The sequence below is a fragment of the Brachionichthys hirsutus genome, unplaced genomic scaffold (assembly GCF_040956055.1).
Source record: "Brachionichthys hirsutus isolate HB-005 unplaced genomic scaffold, CSIRO-AGI_Bhir_v1 contig_1282, whole genome shotgun sequence".
Taxonomy (NCBI): Eukaryota; Metazoa; Chordata; class Actinopteri; order Lophiiformes; family Brachionichthyidae; genus Brachionichthys; species Brachionichthys hirsutus.
This window is the reverse complement of record NW_027180728.1, coordinates 17,942-40,245: the sequence shown is the minus strand read 5'-3', so window position 1 is coordinate 40,245 and position 22,304 is coordinate 17,942. Positions and strand designations below refer to the sequence as shown.

The following is a 22,304-nucleotide window of genomic DNA, read 5'->3' as shown; positions in this document are numbered from 1 at the left end:
CTTCCCAAAACAATCCATTCAAACAGTAAAAACACAGACTTGCAGGATGAGACACAAAACAAGAACTTTTAATCTTTTTCTGGATTAAATCTAGTTTACTCTTAAAGCAACATTCGTTTTGCTTTAACATCTAATCATCCGAAGACTAAAGGCAAACCTAAAACACAGAAATGAATCTGTTCATGCCTCAGGCGTCTTCCACAAGCCTCGATCAATAAATTCTCTCTGCCCTCCTGCTCCGGATCAATCGTTATCTGTCAAGTGAAAAGCAGATGTTTACCTGAGAGATCGCTTCATGTCTCCGTTAGAGGGATCAGAGCACTTCCTGTCCTGTTCAACAGCCACAGCAAGAAACCAGCAAACCTCCAGCTCCGCCTGAGGCCTCTTCGTCCAATCAGAGAGCATTTCCTGACTATTCAGACCCACCCCTCTGCCCAGTAACCACACCCCTCCCTCTCCTACAAGCACTGGAAACTTGATCCATCCGCAGAGAGAGAGAGAGAGAGAGAGAGAGAGAGAGAGGGAGGGCAAATGAAAAGAGAGAAGAGATGGAGAAAAGAAAGGATGAGAAGTTTCGTTGTTTATGAGACAAAAGAGAGAAAGACGAGAAACAATACGAGTTTCTATTCATCCCTTTTTTTAAATAGATTTTAATGTATGAGTGCAAACAAAGACAGACAGATGAATGGATGAAGAGATAAACGTGAACAAACTACGGTGGGGATGAGGAAGCATCGCCGTCGAGCAGGCTGGTCTACCGGCAAACAGGAAACGCTGAAGAGCACGCCCCCTCAGGTGAAAAGGCAGCGACCTGACGAAGAAAACGCCCCCTCAGGTGAAAAGGCAGCGACCTGAAGAAGAGCACGCCCCCTCAGGTGAAAAGGCAGCGACCTGACGAAGAAAACGCCCCCTCAGGTGAAAAGGCAGCGACCTGAAGAAGAGAACGCCCCCTCAGGTGAAAAGGCAGCGACCTGAAGAAGAGCACGCCCCCTCAGGTGAAAAGGCAGCGACCTGACGAAGAAAACGCCCCCTCAGGTGAAAAGGCAGCGACCTGAAGAAGAGAACGCCCCCTCAGGTGAAAAGGCAGCGACCTGAAGAAGAGCACGCCCCCTCAGGTGAAAAGGCAGCGACCTGAAGAAGAGCACGCCCCCTCAGGTGAAAAGGCAGCGACCTGAAGAAGAAAACGCCCCCTCAGGTGAAAAGGCAGCGACCTGAAGAAAAGCACGCCCCCTCAGGTGAAAAGGCAGCGACCTGAAGAAGAAAACGCCCCCTCAGGTGAAAAGGCAGCGACCTGACGAAGAAAACGCCCCCTCAGGTGAAAAGGCAGCGACCTGACGAAGAAAACGCCCCCTCAGGTGAAAAGGCAGCGACCTGAAGAAAAGCACGCCCCCTCAGGTGAAAAGGCAGCGACCTGAAGAAAAGCACGCCCCCTCAGGTGAAAAGGCAGCGACCTGAAGAAGAAAACGCCCCCTCAGGTGAAAAGGCAGCGACCTGAAGAAGAAAACGCCCCCTCAGGTGAAAAGGCAGCGACCTGAAGAAGAAAACGCCCCCTCAGGTGAAAAGGCAGCGACCTGAAGAAAAGCACGCGCCCTCAGGTGAAAAGGCAGCGACCTGAAGACGAAAACGCCCCCTCAGGTGAAAAGGCAGCGACCTGAAGAAGAGCACGCCCCCTCAGGTGAAAAGGCAGCGACCTGAAGAAGAAAACGCCCCCTCAGGTGAAAAGGCAGCGACCTGAAGAAGAAAACGCCCCCTCAGGTGAAAAGGCAGCGACCTGAAGAAGAGCACGCCCCCTCAGGTGAAAAGGCAGCGACCTGAAGAAGAAAACGCCCCCTCAGGTGAAAAGGCAGCGACCTGAAGAAGAGCACGCCCCCTCAGGTGAAAAGGCAGCGACCTGACGAAGAAAACGCCCCCTCAGGTGAAAAGGCAGCGACCTGAAGAAGAAAACGCCCCCTCAGGTGAAAAGGCAGCGACCTGAAGAAGAAAACGCCCCCTCAGGTGAAAAGGCAGCGACCGGAAGAAGAGCACGCCCCCTCAGGTGAAAAGGCAGCGACCTGAAGAAGAGCACGCCCCCTCAGGTGAAAAGGCAGCGACCTGAAGAAGAGCACGCCCCCTCAGGTGAAAAGGCAGCGACCTGAAGAAGAAAACGCCCCCTCAGGTGAAAAGGCAGCGACCTGAAGAAGAGCACGCCCCCTCAGGTGAAAAGGCAGCGACCTGAAGAAGAGCACGCCCCCTCAGGTAACTTTAATGACGATGCTGACGTACAGAATTAACTTATAGATCTTAGATAACCGCCAGAAACCACCTGTCTGTTCACTTCCACGCTGAAATCCTGCCACAGCCCTGCTTCTATATTTATACTATATGATATATTTATACTATATACTAATATACTATATGATATATTTATATCATTTATACATGTAAACAGCACTTGAGTTGATCTGAACATTCTGAAGAAGCTTATTCAAAATGTAGCGTTCAGAATATTACATATAAACGCGTTTATGTTTAACTCTTCGTATTTCCGTGCACGTTTGTTTCTCCATAAATGAAACGCAGCCCAGAATCCCGACTCCCGACTCTGTCCGCGTGGCGAAGCGTCCTTGGCCGAGACACTGAACCCCCGACGGCTCCCGGGGGGCTGGCAACACCTCGAACACTGGAGTGTGAATGCGTAAATAAAAAATAAAGAAATAGGCGTGAGGATGTTTGTCAGTTCACCTTCTGCCTCCTGAGGAGCTGCTGGAGGAGGTGCTTCGACTCCTGCTCTCCACTTCTATGGCGAGACGCTCCGTTGACATGCTCGTCCTGAAGGACAGTAGAGGGACAAAGGTGGAGGGTCAAAGTGCACCACAGCTCCTCTGCTGCCTTTATTTTGACCCTTGCATCTTCTCTAAGATGAAACTTAAAAGTGTTAAAACCTTCAAATGAATGCGATACCTCTTTCTGTCCTCTTGTTTTATATACCTCTTAATGGACTGCAGCACCTCCTTCTGAGGAAAGGAGAGGAGAGGAGGAGTTTGTGCTGAATGCAACCATTACTCAGTAGTCTGGAGGGGAGATGCACTGAAAGGAGACAAGCTACCCTTAGCTTCAGCAGAGGAGCAGACAGACGTTAGCCTTAGCTTCAGCAGAGGAGCAGACAGACATTAGCCTTAGCTTCAGCAGAGGAGGAGAAGACACACGTTAGCCTTAGCTTCAGCAGAGGAGGAGAAGACACACGTTAGCCTTAGCTTCAGCAGAGGAGGAGAAGACACACGTTAGCCTTAGCTTCAGCAGAGGAGCAGACAGACATTAGCCTTAGCTTCAGCAGAGGAGCAGACAGACATTAGCCTTAGCTTCAGCAGAGGAGCAGACAGACGTTAGCCTTAGCTTCAGCAGAGGAGCAGACAGACATTAGCCTTAGCTTCAGCAGAGGAGGAGCAGACACACGTTAGCCTTAGCTTCAGCAGAGGAGGAGAAGACACACGTTAGCCTTAGCTTCAGCAGAGGAGCAGACAGACGTTAGCCTTAGCTTCAGCAGAGGAGCAGACAGACATTAGCCTTAGCTTCAGCAGAGGAGCAGACAGACATTAGCCTTAGCTTCAGCAGAGGAGGAGCAGACACACGTTAGCCTTAGCTTCAGCAGAGGAGGAGAAGACACACGTTAGCCTTAGCTTCAGCAGAGGAGCAGACAGACATTAGCCTTAGCTTCAGCAGAGGAGCAGACAGACATTAGCCTTAGCTTCAGCAGAGGAGGAGAAGACACACGTTAGCCTTAGCTTCAGCAGAGGAGGAGAAGACACACGTTAGCCCTAGCTTCAGCAGAGGAGCAGACAGACGTTAGCCTTAGCTTCAGCAGAGGAGCAGACAGACATTAGCCTTAGCTTCAGCAGAGGAGGAGAAGACACACGTTAGCCTTAGCTTCAGCAGAGGAGCAGACAGACATTAGCCTTAGCTTCAGCAGAGGAGGAGAAGACACACGTTAGCCTTAGCTTCAGCAGAGGAGGAGAAGACACACGTTAGCCTTAGCTTCAGCAGAGGAGCAGACAGACGTTAGCCTTAGCTTCAGCAGAGGAGCAGACAGACGTTAGCCTTAGCTTCAGCAGAGGAGCAGACAGACGTTAGCCTTAGCTTCAGCAGAGGAGCAGACAGATGTTAGACTTAGCTTCAGCAGAGGAGCAGACAGACATTAGCCTTAGCTTCAGCAGAGGAGGAGAAGACACACGTTAGCCTTAGCTTCAGCAGAGGAGCAGACAGACGTTAGCCTTAGCCTCAGCAGAGGAGCAGACAGACGTTAGCCTTAGCTTCAGCAGAGGAGCAGACAGACGTTAGCCTTAGCTTCAGCAGAGGAGCAGACAGACGTTAGCCATGGTTTTTCCGAACCAGAAACCGTGGGTGGACAGCACGGTGCGGCTTCTGCTCAGAGCCCGGGATGCAGCCTACAGAGCAGGAGACCGGCTGGCCTATAGCAGGGCACGAAGTGAGCTAAAAAGAGGCATCAAGCAGGCAAAGCACAGATACAAGCAGCGCATTGAGGAGCACTTTGAGAACAATAACCCACGTGACATGTGGAAAGGCATCAGGGCTGTGACGGGCTACAAACGCAGGGACCAGCACGCCAGCCACGACTCCACCCTGCCTGACACCCTGAACAGATTCTTCTCACGCTTCGACTCTCCGAGCAGCAGAAGGTCTGTGGATCTGCCCCAGCCTGAGGTGCAGCATCAGCCGCTCGTCCTGCAGCTGCACCAGGTCTCCTCAGCCTGAGGAGGATCAACATCAACAAGGCTGCGGGACCAGATGGCGTGTCAGGCCGGACACTGAAGACGTGTGCTGACCAACTGGCCGGGGTTTTCCTGGACATCTTCAACCTGTCCCTGCAGCTGTCCACCGTCCCTGCCTGCCTTAAGTCCTCCATCATTGTGCCGGTACCCAATAAATCATCCATCTCCTGCCTCAACGATTACCGCCCTGTTGCTCTGACTCCGGTGGTGATGAAGTGCTTCGAGAGGATCCTCCTTAAACACATCAAGGACGCCGTCCCTGCTGGCTTGGACAGCCTGCAGTTCGCCTACAGGGGGAACCGCTCCACGGAGGACGCCGTCTCGCTGACGCTTCACTCGGCCCTGACTCACCTGGAGCAGCCTAACACCTACGTCAGGATGCTGTTTGTGGACTTCAGTTCAGCTTTTAACACCGTCCCACCGGACATGCTGGCTCTGAAGCTCCACAGCCTGGGACTGTCTCCACCGCTCTGCTCCTGGGTCAGGGACTTCCTCAGCAACCGGCCCCAGGTGCTGAGGATAGGAGACACCACATCCTCCCCTCTGATCCTGAACACTGGGACCCCCCAGGGTTGCGTTCTCAGCCCTGCTCTCTTCACCCTCTTCACCCACGACTGCTCTGCCATCCACTCCACAAACCTGGTTGTGAAGTTTGCTGACGACACCACCGTGGTGGGTCACATCTCCAACAACGATGAGACCCACTACAGAGAGGAGGTCCAGAACCTGATGCTGTGGTGCTCGAGTAACAGCCTTGTTCTGAACACCAGCAAGACCAAGGAGGTCATAGTGGACTACAGGAGGTCCAGGAAGACTGAACACGCCCCCCTGTGCATACGAGGGGAAGCAGTGGAGCGTGTGGAGAACATTAAATTCCTGGGCATCCACATCTCCTCTGACCTCTCCTGGACACTCAACACCAGACACCTGGTGAAGAAGGCCCAGCAACGGCTCTTCTTCCTCAGGAAGCTGAAGCGGGCTGGACTCTCCTCTGTGCTGCTTGAAGACTTCTACCGGGCCACGATAGAGAGCATCCTGTGTCTCAGTGCGACCGTGTGGTACGGCAGCTGCACGGCGCAGGACAGGAAGGACCTATCCCGGGTGGTGAGGACAGCTCAGGGGATTGTGGGTCACCGTCTGCCTGATTTGGACTCTGTTTACACCTCCAGAGTCCAGAGGAGGGCCAGACGCATCGCCACAGACCCCACCCACCCGGGCCACAGACTGTTTGTCCCGCCCACAGACCCCACCCACTCGGGCCACAGACTGTTTGTCCCGCTCCCATCAGGGAGGCGGTTCAGGACAATAAGAAGCAGCACAGCGAGGCTCAGGAACAGCTTCTTCCCCCGAGCTGTGAAAGCAGTCGTTCCCTTGTAGTGATCTGGGACGCTTTATGCCGGTCCTGTTGCTGCTGCTTTGCTATTCTGCACTACTGCCTGTGATTCTCACTCTCTCTGTGTATATATATTCTCTCTGTGTGTATATATATTGTTTCTTAAGAGAGAGAATTTAGTTTATGTTATGATGTGTGCCTTAAGCCGTGGGCCATCTCACGATTTTATTATGCTCGCATAATGACAATAAAGTATCTTGAATCTTGAATCTTAGCATCAGCAGAGGAGCAGACAAGATTCAAGATTCAAGTTTTCTGCGGTACCGTATTGGCCCGAATATAACACGACCCCGGATATAATACGACCCCCTCTTTTTCAGCCTAATTTCAATGCAAAAAACACCGTGTTATATTCGGGCCAATACGGTACTTAAACAGCCTATATGTAATAGTGCACATCTATAAATCGGTGTTGTGCAGCACACACACAGACTTGTGTGTGCTCCCTGCCGGTGTGTGTCACGGCTCAGCTGTGTGATGTCTGGCCTGTCTGTCGACAGCTTCAGTTTCAAACAGCTGTTTTTTCTGACTCTGCATTATCTGTCTCGTCTCTGAAGTTTTCGTCATGTTTCGTCTCAAAATGCCGCTGCACACTCGATGTCCTACACTCCTCACTTTCACAGCAAAGGGTGCATATCGCCCGATCTCCTCCTGAAATATAGCTATACTCCCGAGTCCAGCTATGTTATAAAGAACGACTGGACTCGGTTTCCTTGCCATGCTAACACCGCCGCTAAGCTAGCTGATTGAACTCCCAAGAGCCTCGTGGTGACGCGCTGAATCATGGAAACACACGATCACGTCCGCGCACTCGCAGCGTCATGACGCATTAAACAGCTCTTTAATTAGCATTAAGAACATTTACAGTGCTCTATTTCTTGTGATGTGTTAAATATAACACAACATTCTTTTGCCTCTTAATATTCTCTGCGTGCCAGCCGTGGCACGTGTGCCTTAGGCTGCCGGCCCCTGGTCTCGGGTCTCTTCTGAATCCGAGACGTCAGTCTCTCTGTTAGTCGTCACTTCCTCACCTTTGGTAGGAGGTGTTGAAGCTGCAGTGGCCAGAGATCTCCTCACAGAGGCCCAGGCTCCGCCCCTCGCAGCAGCACAGCCGCCTCAGGGCGTCGGCCACGGCGGATTTCAGCAGCTGCATCTGAGTTAAATAAATGAATCAGGATTTACATCAAGTCGTACCTGAACCTGTTGGCAAACAGGTGGAAGGTTAAGAGACAAATAAAGAAGTTTGTTAAAATCATTGTTGAGATTAAATAAAATGTAAACATTGAAATAACAAATACTGGTAACTACTTAGAACTAAAGTAGTTGTTAGAATAGAAGACAAATAGTAAAACGATAAAAGTAATTACACATCCAATAGAAAAATACGACTTTATAAAAACGTGTTTTAAATATGAGGCACTGTTGTTCATTGCATGCTGTGGATAGATCTGGTTTCCCTACCCCTGCTCGTTGCCATGGTAATGTGATCGATACGTCACCAACATTAATGCTTAGAAGAGCAAACACCCCAATCTCAACGGGAGGAGCTCAACGCCATCCGTTGCTTGCTGATACTTTCTTCGCATACGAGGCTCCAGACAAAGGTTGTTGGAACGTGGAGATAAACCAAACAATTGCTTCCATTTCTGAGGGGAATAGCTCCAGCTCTTCTGATCCTGATGTAATAAATTCAACCTTTCTAGAATTCTGATGTTTATAATGTTGAATTATTCTTCCTTTGCACAAACCGTACACTGCCACTCCATGAACTGGGCACGCTTCAACAAGCACCTGTAACTGAAGAAAATATGTATTTTACAACCTTGATATTGGTGTGTGTGTTTGTCCGCTGATCTTTACATAGGTGTCGTAATGGCTTTGGCTCGGTTGAAGCCGTGGAGAGAAGAAGGCGGCAGAAACTCACATCCAGACTTGTTCTGGGATTTATTAAATACACTCCAACCTTGCCAAGCCCGGTTGTTCGGCTACCAAGCCCAGTTGTTCGGCTACCAAGCCCGGTTGTTCGGATGCTAAGTCCGGTTGTTCGGCTACTAAGCCCGGTTGTTCGGATGCTAAGTCCGGTTGTTCGGCTACTAAGCCCGGTTGTTCGGATGCTGAGCCCGGTTGTTCGGCTACCAAGCCCGGTTGTTCGGATGCTAAGTCCGGTTGTTCGGCTACTAAGCCCGGTTGTTCGGATGCTAAACCCGGTTGTCCGGCCACTAAGCTCGGTTGTCTGGCTACCAAGCCCGGTTGTTCGGATGCTAAGCCCGGTTGTTCAGCTACCAAGCCCGGTTGTTCGGCTACCAAGCCTGGTTGTTTGGCTACTAAGCCCGGTTGTCCGGCTATCCGGCTACTAAGCACGGTTGTTCGGCTACCAAGCCTGGTTGTTCGGCTACTAAACCCGGTTGCCCGGCTATCCGGCTACTAAGCACGGTTGTTCGGCTACCAAGCCTGGTTGTTCGGCTATCAAGCCCGGTTGTCCGGCTACTAGCCTTTCAAACATGAACAGAATAGTTGCCAGCATAAAACCATCACTGTAATATTAATGAGCAACAGAAATCAGTTGTAACTAGAAAACGACAATCAGAGACTGCAGACTCCGCCTCCAATAGACTATTGGATCTTGTGAGACAGTAAACAGGGCTTCCGGATCAGAGGGGCCAAACCTGCTCTAGCTTGCTGCTCCGGAACGTACTACAAGACTCCTTCTGGACTCTTTTTCCCATCATGCCATTCGTGTCCCTCCCTCTTAAAGTGGCAGTTTACAGCACAGGCACAATTCCAGATGTAAAAATAATTCTAGAATCTGGATCGAATGAATGAATGAATATATTTATTAGATAGAATGTTAGAGTACAAGTACAGTCACACAGTAGCATGTATTACAGTACAAATAAAGTCAAACATCCTGTCTCAGAGGAGCATTTCAAAAAAGCCCTTGCGGTCTTGTTTCCGTTGAAAGTCCTTCGTACATAAATCATCCACAATTAACAATACAAATTTAACAATACAAATACAAATAAAACCAATATTCAATAACTCAATTGATGCAAAGTAACATTAGAAATATAAAAATAAAATGATTTTACACCGCCGATGCAAACTAACAATTAATCTAAAATAAATTACACCACTGATGCAAAATGACAATAGATTACATAAATTACAATAAATTACTAAGGCAATAGATCCAGGCAATAGATCCAGATCCGGATCAATGCCATTCTCGGGGAGAACCGAGCCACGGACAGAACCTTGCTTGTGTAAAAATTTCAAGTCGATTGGGTTACTAGTTTTTGAGTTATGCGCTCGGACAGACAAACAAACGCACCCAATTGCAATACCCTCGCCTTCTCTTCGGCGAGGGTAATAAAAGTAAGACAGACCAGCATGGTGAACGGAAAAAGGCAAAAGCAAAGGCGCAGCCTGGTGACGTCATTACAAGGCGACACCTCCTTAAAGGTACATATCGTAAACATGACCGCAAGGGCTTTTTTGAAATGCTCCTCTAAGACAGGATGTTTGACTGTACTTGTACTGTAATACATGCTACTGTTTGACTGTACATGTACTGTAATACATGCTACTGTTTGACTGTACTTGTACTGTAATACATGCTACTGTTTGACTGTACATGTACTGTAATACATGCTACTGTTTGACTGTACTTGTACTGTAATACATGCTACTGTTTGACTGTACATGTACTGTAATACATGCTACTGTTTGACTGTACTTGTACTGTAATACATGCTACTGTTTGACTGTACATGTACTGTAATACATGCTACTGTTTGACTGTACTTGTACTGTAATACAAGCTACTGTGTGACTGTATTTGTACTGTAATACATGCTACTGTTTGACTGTACTTGTACTGTAATACAAGCTACTGTGTGACTGTATTTGTACTGTAATACATGCTACTGTTTGACTGTACTTGTACTGTAATACATACTACTGTTTGACTGTACTTGTACTGTAATACATGCTACTGTTTGACTGTATTTGTACTGTAATGCATGCTACTGTTTGACTATTTGTACTGTAATACATGCTACTGTTTGACTGTACTTGTACTGTAATACATGCTACTGTGTGACTGTACTTGTACTGTAATACATGCTACTGTTTGACTGTATTTGTACTGTAATACATGCTACTGTTTGACTGTATTTGTACTGTAATACATGCTACTGTTTGACTGTACTTGTACTGTAATACAAGCTACTGATTGACTGTATTTGTACTGTAATACATGCTACTGTTTGACTGTATTTGTACTGTAATGCATGCTACTGTTTGACTTTATTTGTACTGTAATACATGCTACTGTTTGACTGTATTTGTACTGTAATACATGCTACTGTTTGACTTTATTTGTACTGTAATACATACTACTGTTTTACTGTACTTGTACTGTAATACATACGACTGTTTGACTGTATTTGTACTGCAATACATGCTACTGTTTGACTTTATTTGTACTGTAATACATACTACTGTTTTACTGTACTTGTACTGTAATACAAGCTACTGATTGACTGTATTTGTACTGTAATACATGCTACTGTTTGACTGTATTTGTACTGTAATGCATGCTACTGTTTGACTTTATTTGTACTGTAATACATGCTACTGTTTGACTGTATTTGTACTGTAATACAAGCTACTGTGTGACTGTATTTGTACATGCTACTGTTTGACTGTACTTGTACTGTAATACATGCTACTGTTTGACTGTACTTGTACTGTAATACATACGACTGTTTGACTGTATTTGTACTGCAATACATGCTACTGTTTGACTTTATTTGTACTGTAATACAAGCTACTGTGTGACTGTATTTGTACTGTAATACAAGCTACTGTGTGACTGTATTTGTACATGCTACTGTTTGACTGTACTTGTACTGTAATACATGCTACTGTTTGACTGTACTTGTACTGTAATACATGCTACTGATTGACTGTACTTGTACTGTAATACATACTACTGTGTGACTGTACTTGTACTGTAATACATACTACTGTTTGACTTTATTTGTACTGTAATACATGCTATTGTTTGACTGTACTTGTACTGTAATACATGCTACTGTTTGACTTTATTTGTACTGTAATACATGCTACTGTTTGACTGTACTTGTACTGTAATACATGCTACTGTTTGACTTTATTTGTACTATAATACATGCTACTGTTGACTGTATTTGTACTGTAATACATGCTACTGTTTGACTGTACTTGTACTGTAATACATGCTACTGTTTGACTGTACTTGTACTGTAATACATGCTACTGTGTGACTGTACTTACAAGTACTGTAATACATGCCACTGTGTGACTGTATTTGTACTATAATACATGCTACTGTTTGACTGTACTTGTACTGTAATACATGCTACTGATTGACTGTACTTGTACTGTAATACATACTACTGTGTGACTGTACTTGTGCTGTAATACATACTACTGTTTGACTTTATTTGTACTGTAATACATGCTACTGTTTGACTGTACTTGCACTGTAATACATGCTACTGTTTGACTGTACTTGTACTGTAATACATACTACTGTGTGACTGTATTTGTACTGTAATACATGCTACTGTTTGACTGTACTTGTACTGTAATACAAGCTACTGTGTGACTGTATTTGTACATGCTACTGTTTGACATTATTTGTACTGTAATACATGCTACTGTTTGACTGTATTTGTACTGTAATACATGCTACTGTTTGACTGTACTTGTACTGTAATACATGCTACTGTGTGACTGTACTTGTACTGTAATACATGCTACTGTTTGACTTTATTTGTACTGTAATACATACTACTGTTTGACTGTACTTGTACTGTAATACATACTACTGTTTGACTGTATTTTTACTGCAATACATGCTACTGTTTGACTTTATTTGTACTGTAATACAAGCTACTGTGTGACTGTATTTGTACATGCTACTGTTTGACTTTATTTGTACTGTAATACATACTACTGTTTTACTGTACTTGTACTGTAATACATACGACTGTTTGACTGTATTTGTACTGCAATACATGCTACTGTTTGACTTTATTTGTACTGTAATACAAGCTACTGTGTGACTGTATTTGTACTGTAATACAAGCTACTGTGTGACTGTATTTGTACTGTAATACAAGCTACTGTGTGACTGTATTTGTACTGTAATACAAGCTACTGTTTGACTGTACTTGTACTGTAATACATGCTACTGTGTGACTGTACTTGTACTGTAATACATGCTACTGTGTGACTGTACTTACAAGTACTGTAATACATGCCACTGTGTGACTGTATTTGTACTATAATACATGCTACTGTTTTACTGTACTTGTACTGTAATACATGCTACTGATTGACTGTACTTGTACTGTAATACATACTACTGTGTGACTGTACTTGTACTGTAATACATACTACTGTTTGACTTTATTTGTACTGTAATACATGCTACTGTTTGACTTTATTTGTACTGTAATACATGCTACTGTTTGACTGTACTTGTACTGTAATACATGCTACTGTTTGACTTTATTTGTACTATAATACATGCTACTGTTTGACTGTATTTGTACTGTAATACATGCTACTGTTTGACTGTACTTGTACTGTAATACATGCTACTGATTGACTGTACTTGTACTGTAATACATACTACTGTGTGACTGTACTTGTGCTGTAATACATACTACTGTTTGACTTTATTTGTACTGTAATACAGGCTACTGTTTGACTGTACTTGCACTGTAATACATGCTACTGTTTGACTGTACTTGTACTGTAATACATACTACTGTGTGACTGTATTTGTACTGTAATACATGCTACTGTTTGACTGTACTTGTACTGTAATACAAGCTACTGTGTGACTGTATTTGTACATGCTACTGTTTGACTTTATTTGTACTGTAATACATGCTACTGTTTGACTGTATTTGTACTGTAATACATGCTACTGTTTGACTGTACTTGTACTGTAATACATGCTACTGTGTGACTGTACTTGTACTGTAATACATGCTACTGTTTGACTTTATTTGTACTGTAATACATACTACTGTTTGACTGTACTTGTACTGTAATACATACTACTGTTTGACTGTATTTTTACTGCAATACATGCTACTGTTTGACTTTATTTGTACTGTAATACAAGCTACTGTGTGACTGTATTTGTACATGCTACTGTTTGACTGTACTTGTACTGTAATACATGCTACTGTTTGACTGTACTTGTACTGTAATACATGCTACTGTTTGACTATACTTGTACTGTAATACATGCTACTGTTTGACTGTACTTGTACTGTAATACAAGCTACTGTGTGACTGTATTTGTACATGCTACTGTGTGACTTTATTTGTACTGTAATACATGCTACTGTGTGACTGTATTTGTACTATAATACATGCTACTGTTTGACTGCACTTGTACTGTAATACATGCTACTGTTTGACTGTACTTGTACTGTAATACAAGCTACTGTGTGACTGTATTTGTACATGCTACTGTTTGACTGTATTTGTACTGTAATACATGCTACTGTTTGACTGTACTTGTACTGTAATACATGCTACTGATTGACTGTACTTGTACTGTAATACATGCTACTGTGTGACTGTACTTGTACTGTAATACATGCTACTGTTTGACTGTACTTGTACTGTAATACATGCTACTGTTTGACTGTACTTGTACTGTAATACAAGCTACTGTGTGACTGTATTTGTACATGCTACTGTGTGACTGTATTTGTACTATAATACATGCTACTGTTTGACTGTACTTGTACTGTAATACATGCTACTGTTTGACTGTACTTGTACTGTAATACAAGCTACTGTGTGACTGTATTTGTACATGCTACTGTTTGACTGTATTTGTACTGTAATACATGCTACTGTTTGACTGTACTTGTACTGTAATACATGCTACTGATTGACTGTACTTGTACTGTAATACATGCTACTGTGTGACTGTACTTGTACTGTAATACATACTACTGTTTGACTTTATTTGTACTGTAATACATGCTACTGTTTGACTGTACTTGTACTGTAATACATGCTACTGTTTGACTGTACTTGTACTGTAATACATGCTACTGTGTGACTGTACTTGTACTGTAATACATGCTACTGTTTGACTGTACTTGTACTGTAATACATGCTACTGATTGACTGTACTTGTACTGTAATACATGCTACTGTGTGACTGTACTTGTACTCTAACATTCTATCTAATAAATATATTCATCATCATCACGCGCAGACATCGCAGCTCTGTTAGGATCACGTGACAACGCAGCTCTGTTAGGATCACGTGACAACGCTGTTGATTTTTAGCCGCGCGCCTTCCAGAAACGTGATGACGTATGAAGACACCGATTCTGCTGACGCGTCCTGCGTCTCAAGCTGCATAAAGGTCGACCGTCGGTCCTCCCGGGAGCCACGGAGGCGGAGTCGCCAATAACCGGAGTCTCGAGGTTAGCATTAGCCGGAGCGTCACCGACAGAGGGACCGCTCACTCGGCTTCCTGCCCTTTGATCTCAGCGTTTGATCACAGCGTCTGATCGGCGGCGCTGTTTCGTGTTTCTGAATAGCGCGACGGCAGATCGACCGTGTTTCGGTGAATCCCGGAGCGGAAATCGGTTGACTAAATTGCTAATTAGGTTTTCTGAGATCGTGACGTAAGAACCGGAAATGTCTGTCGCTGATTGCTGATTGTTCATAAAGCGAGAACCACCGGAACAACGACTAGCTGCTGTGAGGATGCGCCGCCGCCAGAGGGGGCCCCACCTGGGCTTGCTGCTGCTCGCCTCCCAGCTGCTCCAGGCGGGCCTGGACCGCGTCCCGCCGGTCACCCTGGCTGTCCTGGGACTCACCGCGTGGCTCTACCTGTTTCCGGCAGCGCCCCTGATGCGGGTGAGACACTGATCATTATTCACGCACAAAGTGATCACGATCAAACTCGTATTTAGTGCCGCAGTGCAAAGTGAATTCTACATTGATTAACTAACCAGCATGATGATTGGTTGCTTTCATCTTATTCAAAGTGAGTTTTTCTGCTTTTCTTTGCGCTAAATCAGAATATATATAAATATTCCTTAAGATCTTGGACTATAAGTATTTGATCATATGAGTATTCATATGAATACTACTGTCTTTCCGATCCCGAGGCGTGTGTGAGTGTCCAGCAGGTGTTCTGGTCCAACGACTGGCTCCGCCTCCTGCTGTCCCCGCTGCACCATGCCGACGACTGGCACCTCTACTTCAACATGGTGTCCTTCCTCTGGAAAGGCATCGGGCTGGAGAGACGGCTGGGCGGAGCCTGGTTCGCCTACCTGCTGGCTGTGTTCTCTCTGCTCACCGGCGTGGTCTACCTGGCGTTGGAGGCGGTGCTAACAGAGCTCACGCAGGATCAGTCCTACAGCATGGCTTGTGCTGTTGGCTTCTCAGGTGAGCTACGAAACCCCTCAAAGATGGTAGTAGAGATGCTGTAAGTAATCTATATCTATTAATCGATTAATCCGTCTCTGAATGGGCTTCATTCTGACCGCCTCCTCACCGATCTTCACATACGTGATTGTGTTTACAGGCGTTCTGTTTGCCCTGAAGGTGCTCAACAACCATTACCACCCCGGAGGCGTGGCCTACGTGATGGGCGTACCTGTTGCTAATCGTTATGCCAGTTGGGTCGAACTCGTGCTGATCCATATAACGTCACCGGGGTGGGTTGCCGATCGATCAGAAACCGGTTTTGTTCTGCAGGATTTAGGATCTCTGTGCGGGATGACCCCGGATGACCCCTTCAGAGCAGCTCTGTTCTGTGCACCATCACACATCTTCACTGTCTGCAACACAACAACTCACCATGAGCCGAAGAAGGTGCTTTCAGCCCCCTGGGAAAAAACAACAACTTTTTATTTAACCAATTGGGATTTAATTCTCTTTTTCAATAATGACCTGGACCCAAGTTGCATGTTTCTGGTGGTGGGAAGACCCCAGAGAGGACCCAGTGAGACCCCGGAGAGACCCCGGAGAGACCCCGGAGAGACCCCAGTGAGACCCCGGAGAGACCCCAGAGAGACCCCAGAGAGACCCCAGAGAGACCCCAGAGAGACCCCAGAGAGACCCCAGAGAGACCCCGGAGAGACCCCAGAGAGACCCCAGAGAGACCCCAGAGAGACCCCAGAGAGGACCCGGAGAGACCCCAGTGAGACCCCGGAGAGACCCCGGAGAGACCCCAGAGAGGCCCCAGAGAGGACCCGGAGAGACCCCAGAGAGACCCCAGAGAGACCCCAGAGAGACCCCAGAGAGACCCCAGTGAGACCCCAGAGAGACCCCGGAGAGACCCCGGAGAGACCCCAGAGAGACCCCGGAGAGACCCCAGAGAGATCCCGGAGAGACCCCAGAGAGGCCCCGGAGAGACCCCAGAGAGACCCCAGAGAGACCCCAGAGAGACCCCGGAGAGATCCCGGAGAGACCCCAGAGAGACCCCAGAGAGGACCCGGAGAGACCCCAGAGAGACCCCAGAGAGACCCCAGAGAGATCCCGGAGAGACCCCAGAGAGACCCCAGAGAGGACCCGGAGAGACCCCAGAGAGACCCCAGAGAGACCCCAGAGAGGACCCGGAGAGACCCCGGAGAGACCCCAGAGAGACCCCAGAGAGACCCCAGAGAGACCCCAGAGAGACCCCAGAGAGACCCCAGAGAGACCCCAGAGAGACCCCAGTGAGGACCCGGAGAGACCCCAGTGAGACCCCGGAGAGACCCCGGAGAGACCCCGGAGAGGCCCCGGAGAGACCCCGGAGAGACCCCGGAGAGGCCCCGGAGAGGCCCCGGAGAGGCCCCGGAGAGACCCCGGAGAGACCCCGGAGAGACCCCGGAGAGACCCCGGAGAGGCCCCGGAGAGACCCCGGAGAGACCCCGGAGAGGCCCCGGAGAGGCCCCGGAGAGACCCCGGAGAGACCCCGGAGAGACCCCGGAGAGACCCCAGAGAGACCCCAGAGAGACCCCACAGCAACACGGGCAGAACATGCGAACTCCACACAGAAGCCGCATGTTGGATTTGAACCTGCGACCTTCTTGCTGCGAGGCAGCGGTGCTAGCCACCGTGCCGCCCAAAGTAGCAGCCGACTAACATTTGCTGCTAAACCGTTTCTGTTTGGGGCAAATAGCCTTTAAGCTGATGGTTCTCCTCAGGCAGAGTGAGGAGAACCTCATTCTGCCTGAGGAGAACCAGGTTCAACCAGGTTCCTCGCATCCCGTTAGCTCACGTTGCGTCGTGCCAGCAGCGGTCCAGCAGGTGGCACCGTTCCTTTACGTTGGCGTTCATCTGTTCTCTGCACCAGGACCTCGTTCATCGGTCACCTGGCAGGTATCCTGGTGGGTCTGCTCTACGCTGCTGGACCGCTGGAGGCCGTCATGGAGGCGTGTGCAGGTATGAAGTCATGTGACTGCGTGCAGGTATGAGGTCATGTGACTGCGTGTGCAGGTATGAGGTCATGTGACTGCGTGTGCAGGTCTGAGGTCATGTGACTGCGTGTGCAGGTCTGAGGTCATGTGACTGTGTGTGCAGGTCTGAGGTCATGTGACTGCGTGTGCAGGTATGAGGTCATGTGACTGCGTGTGCAGGTATGAGGTCATGTGACTGCGTGTGCAGGTATGAGGTCATGTGACTGCGTGTGCAGGTATGAGGTCATGTGACTGCGTGTGCAGGTATGAGGTCATGTGACTGCGTGTGCAGGTATGAGGTCATGTGACTGCGTGTGCAGGTATGAGGTCATGTGACTGCATGTGCAGGTATGAGGTCATGTGACTGCGTGCTGCTTTAGTAACTCGCAGCCTGTTCAAAGCGCCGTTTAGAACCAGTTCAAACCAGTTCAGCACAGAACCTGAGGAACTGATTTCCAGCAGCAAGCTAATAGAAGGATTCTCATTCTGTTGTTGTTAGTATTTTATTGTATATCGGTATTGATCCCTGCTCTGTTTGCATTCCAGCTTGTTGTTAGTATTTTATTGTATATCGGTATTGATCCCTGCTCTGTTTGCATTCCAGCTTGTTGTTAGTATTTTATTGTATGTCGGTATTGATCCCTGCTCTGTTTGCGTTCCAGCTTGTTGTTAGTATTTTATTGTATATCGGTATTGATCCCTGCTCTGTTTGCGTTCCAGCTTGTTAGTATTTTATTGTATATCGGTATTGATCCCTGCTCTGTTTGCGTTCCAGCTTGTTAGTATTTTATTGTATATCGGTATTGATCCCTGCTCTGTTTGCATTCCAGCTTGTTGTTAGTATTTTATTGTATATCGGTATTGATCCCTGCTCTGTTTGCGTTCCAGCTTGTTGTTAGTATTTTATTGTATATCGGTATTGATCCCTGCTCTGTTTGCGTTCCAGCTTGTTGTTAGTATTTTATTGTATATCGGTATTGATCCCTGCTCTGTTTGCGTTCCAGCTTGTTGTTAGTATTTTATTGTATATCGGTATTGATCCCTGCTCTGTTTGCGTTCCAGCTTGTTGTTAGTATTTTATTGTATATCGGTATTGATCCCTGCTCTGTTTGCGTTCCAGCTTGTTGTTAGTATTTTATTGTATATCGGGATTGATCCCTGCTCTGTTTGCGTTCCAGCTTGTTGTTAGTATTTTATTGTATATCGGTATTGATCCCTGCTCTCTTTGCGTTCCAGCTTGTTAGTATTTTATTGTATATCGGGATTGATCCCTGCTCTGTTTGCGTTCCAGCTTGTTAGTATTTTATTGTATATCGGGATTGATCCCTGCTCTGTTTGCATTCCAGCTTGTTGTTAGTATTTTATTGTATATCGGTATTGATCCCTGCTCTGTTTGCGTTCCAGCTTGTTGTTAGTATTTTATTGTATATCGGTATTGATCCCTGCTCTGTTTGCGTTCCAGCTTGTTGTTAGTATTTTATTGTATATCGGTATTGATCCCTGCTCTGTTTGCATTCCAGCTTGTTGTTAGTATTTTATTGTATATCTTTTCACCAGGCTTTGTAACATCAAACGGATCTGACTCCCAGCCCGGTTCCTACTACAGGTCTTCAGGCTCATCAGGTAACGCAAGCACAGGATGTGGATCCTTGGTAGCTTAGTTTGATCACTCAGTGTCAACCTTAATGTGTGTGTGTGTGTGTGTCTGTGTACTTGGGGTACCATCACTACACACCAAACCCTGCTCCTTCCACAGAGGAAGAGCAGCTGGAGGCGGCGATCAGAAACAGTCTGGATGACAGAGGTAGCGGATTGATTAATTAGAGCATTGATTCATGAGTGGCTTCACAAATCGAAGCTAATTCAGGATTGAAAAAAGGTCTTCTGATTAGATACTGTTTTGTTTAACAGGACAAAGCAGCCCCGGGGGAGCTCCTCCTCCTCCCTATTTCAGCCCCTCTGAGGAGGAGCGAGTGGAGGAACTCCGGTGGAGGAGGCTGAGGAGGTTTGATCCTTGATCTGCTGGAAAGGGAGGAAGACGAAGACGAAGACGATCTCTGTTTCCGTTGGCTGAGAGGGAGCGCGCTGACACGGGCAGATGGAGGACGCTGCCCTTCTGCTGTGTGTGCGTGTGCGCGTGCGCGTGCGTGTGCGTGTGTGCGTGTGCGTGTGCGCGTGCTGTTAACAGGCCTTTGAATGCTACCAAAGAGTTCACGGAAGCTCCGCTACCCAGACGTGTGTTCTGAGTTGTAGCTTCAAAGACGATGAAGGGGAAAGTTCAGAGTTCAGAGCGTTTTCCATTATTACACCTTTTAAGTTGTGGATTGGATATGATGAAAAATGTTTATGGAATTAATGTTGTTTACTACCCAATTGTTCTTTTCATAAAACAAGTGCAATTTCCCCCTCTACAAGTCGGTTCTAGATGTCGATAACTGGACTTGACAAAGCTTTTCTAACAAGTTGAGATTGTTAGTCGCATTCATAAACACAAAAGGTTAAATACTCTCTCCTGTTCATTTTGCAGTCGGCGTATCACAATCCTGGCTCAGTGACTAATCCAGACTTGCCCAACCTGGATTAGTTTGCATTTAGCTTTACACTTTATCATATCTGGCCTGGGATAGACCAAAGCTTGAGCAAAGAGTTTTTCACGACTGAAAAATGAAACTGATCCCAAAAACCTTGTAAAATTGATTTAAAATTACTTCAAATCTTGTCAGATTTTCAATCCGCTGAAATTTGAAATGACCTTAAAGCGGTTTTAAAATGACTTTTAACAGCAACACTCAGAAATCGATGCAGCCTCAGAGGTAGCGGGCCGTGTCTCCCTTGAGCCGGTCCCAAGCCCGGATCAATGACGAGGGTTCAGCAGGAAACGGCATTGATTCTCTGTGGCGATCACCTCACGGGACGAGCTGAAAGGGGAAGAAGAAGAAGAAGCCTCAGGCAGAAGTGAAGGTAGAATTATTAATGTCCAAAGAAAATCACTCAAATATTCATTAATACATAGATAACAGTACAAATGAGATGCTTTTGAGAGATGATGTCTGCCTGACACCAAATACTGCTGCGTACCCATTAGTATTTGGTACTGTCCATATGGGTGAATCTGCTCTGAGTGCATCCAAAGGTCACTTTTATTTTCGTCAGAGTCCAGTTGGCTCAATAAATGTGACCTTATCTTCGTCCTCCTTCCTCTTCTTCCAGCAGGGGTCGCTACAGCAAATCGATTGCACACCGGATGCGTCTCCAGCGTCTGCGTCTCCAGCGTCTGCGTCGCCAGCGTCTGCGTCGCCAGCGTCTGCGTCGCCAGCGTCTGCGTCTCCAGCGTCTGCGTCTCCAGCGTTCCGGGCTTGGGACCGGCTCAAGGGAGACACGGCCCGCTACCTCTGAGGCTGCATAATATATATGTAATGAAACTGAACTGAATTGAATTCAGATTCCTGATTTTGAGCTGGTCGAACCCAAAAATTAGCAGTAGAAGCATCAACAAACCGAGTTTCATATGCTGTGAGTGACGTTGGAGATCCAGCATGTGCTAAGTGTCGTGTTTGAGCTTGGCTAATGTTTAGTCTCTAATCATGAAGACGAGGCGTTAACTGGTCTATTAATATTCTTTACTCGGAGCTTGCTGTATCTCTGTGTATACAGCTCTGTCGTCCTAGCAACCACTAAGCTCTCCCGTAGCGGTTGGTCCTCCGCGCTCCACCCCTGTGGCATGCTGGGTAGTGGAGTCCTTAAAGTACTTACGACACATCTTCCCTCCTTAAGGAATGATTAAGGAGACGCTGGAGACGCAGACGCTGGAGACGCAGACGCTGGCGACGCAGACGCTGGCGACGCAGACGCTGGAGACGCAGACGCTGGAGACGCAGACGCTGGAGACGCAGACGCTGGAGACGCAGACGCTGGCGACGCAGACGCTGGCGACGCAGACGCTGGCGACGCAGACGCTGGCGACGCAGACGCTGGCGACGCAGACGCTGGCGACGCAGACGCTGCCGACGCAGACGCTGGCGACGCAGACGCTGCCGACGCAGACGCTGGCGACGCAGACGCTGGCGTCAGACCGTGGTCAGCATGATCAGATCCGCTGACGGCTCGTTCCGTAGACCCTGCCGTGTCCTGCTGAACCACTTCCTGTGGAACAGCGTCCTTCACAGTCGGCTGTCGTTGAAGGTCTGTGCGGTTTCTTCTCAGAGACAATCCGTCTCCATCTGGATCATGTAGGAGCGTGGTGCGACTTCCTTCTCCACCTGTCCCTTTTGTCTCCAGGTACTCGTAGAGTTGTCTCTTAGACGCACAAAGTCTCCAGGCTTCAACATAGGCAGCTGTTTTTGTTTTTCTCTTTTCTCCTCCTTAGCTAGTTTGACTTTCATCGCTCCTCTTGGTATAAGCAAGTCCTCATTAACTGGTAGGTTGGAGCGAATGCGCCTACCCATCAGCATTTGAGCTGGCGACAGTCCATTTAGCAGAGGTGCACAGACTTTTCTGAAAGTCATCTTTGTCTTGTGACTTTTTCAGCATGTTCTTCACTATTTTCAGATGATTCTGTGTTGAAACCCCCATTCCTTGGCAAAGGCAGAGAACTCGCAGCTAGAGAACTGCGGTCCGTTGTCTGAAAACGGTTCACATGGGACACCATGTCTGGCGTAG

General features: G+C 47.1%; 1 protein-coding gene across 2 annotated transcripts; it reads left to right on the top strand.

The window, feature by feature from the left end:
- The first annotated feature begins 14,567 nt into the window (after positions 1–14,567).
- LOC137916570 (rhomboid-related protein 4-like) lies at positions 14,568–20,764 on the top strand. 2 transcript variants are annotated; one of them, XM_068759558.1, is made up of 8 exons: positions 14,568–14,675; positions 14,926–15,114; positions 15,369–15,648; positions 15,788–15,920; positions 17,543–17,631; positions 19,203–19,268; positions 19,402–19,449; positions 19,557–20,764. In XM_068759558.1, the coding sequence occupies exons 2-8, from the start codon at positions 14,962–14,964 to the stop codon at positions 19,661–19,663; spliced, it is 876 nt and encodes a 291-aa protein (XP_068615659.1). In that variant the 5' UTR covers positions 14,568–14,675; positions 14,926–14,961; the 3' UTR covers positions 19,664–20,764. The 2 variants fall into 2 exon arrangements, with proteins under 2 accessions (XP_068615659.1, XP_068615658.1); XM_068759557.1 differs by lacking the exon at positions 14,568–14,675 and having other exon boundaries at positions 14,835–15,114; positions 19,203–19,290; positions 19,355–19,449.
- The last annotated feature ends 1,540 nt before the right edge of the window (positions 20,765–22,304 follow it).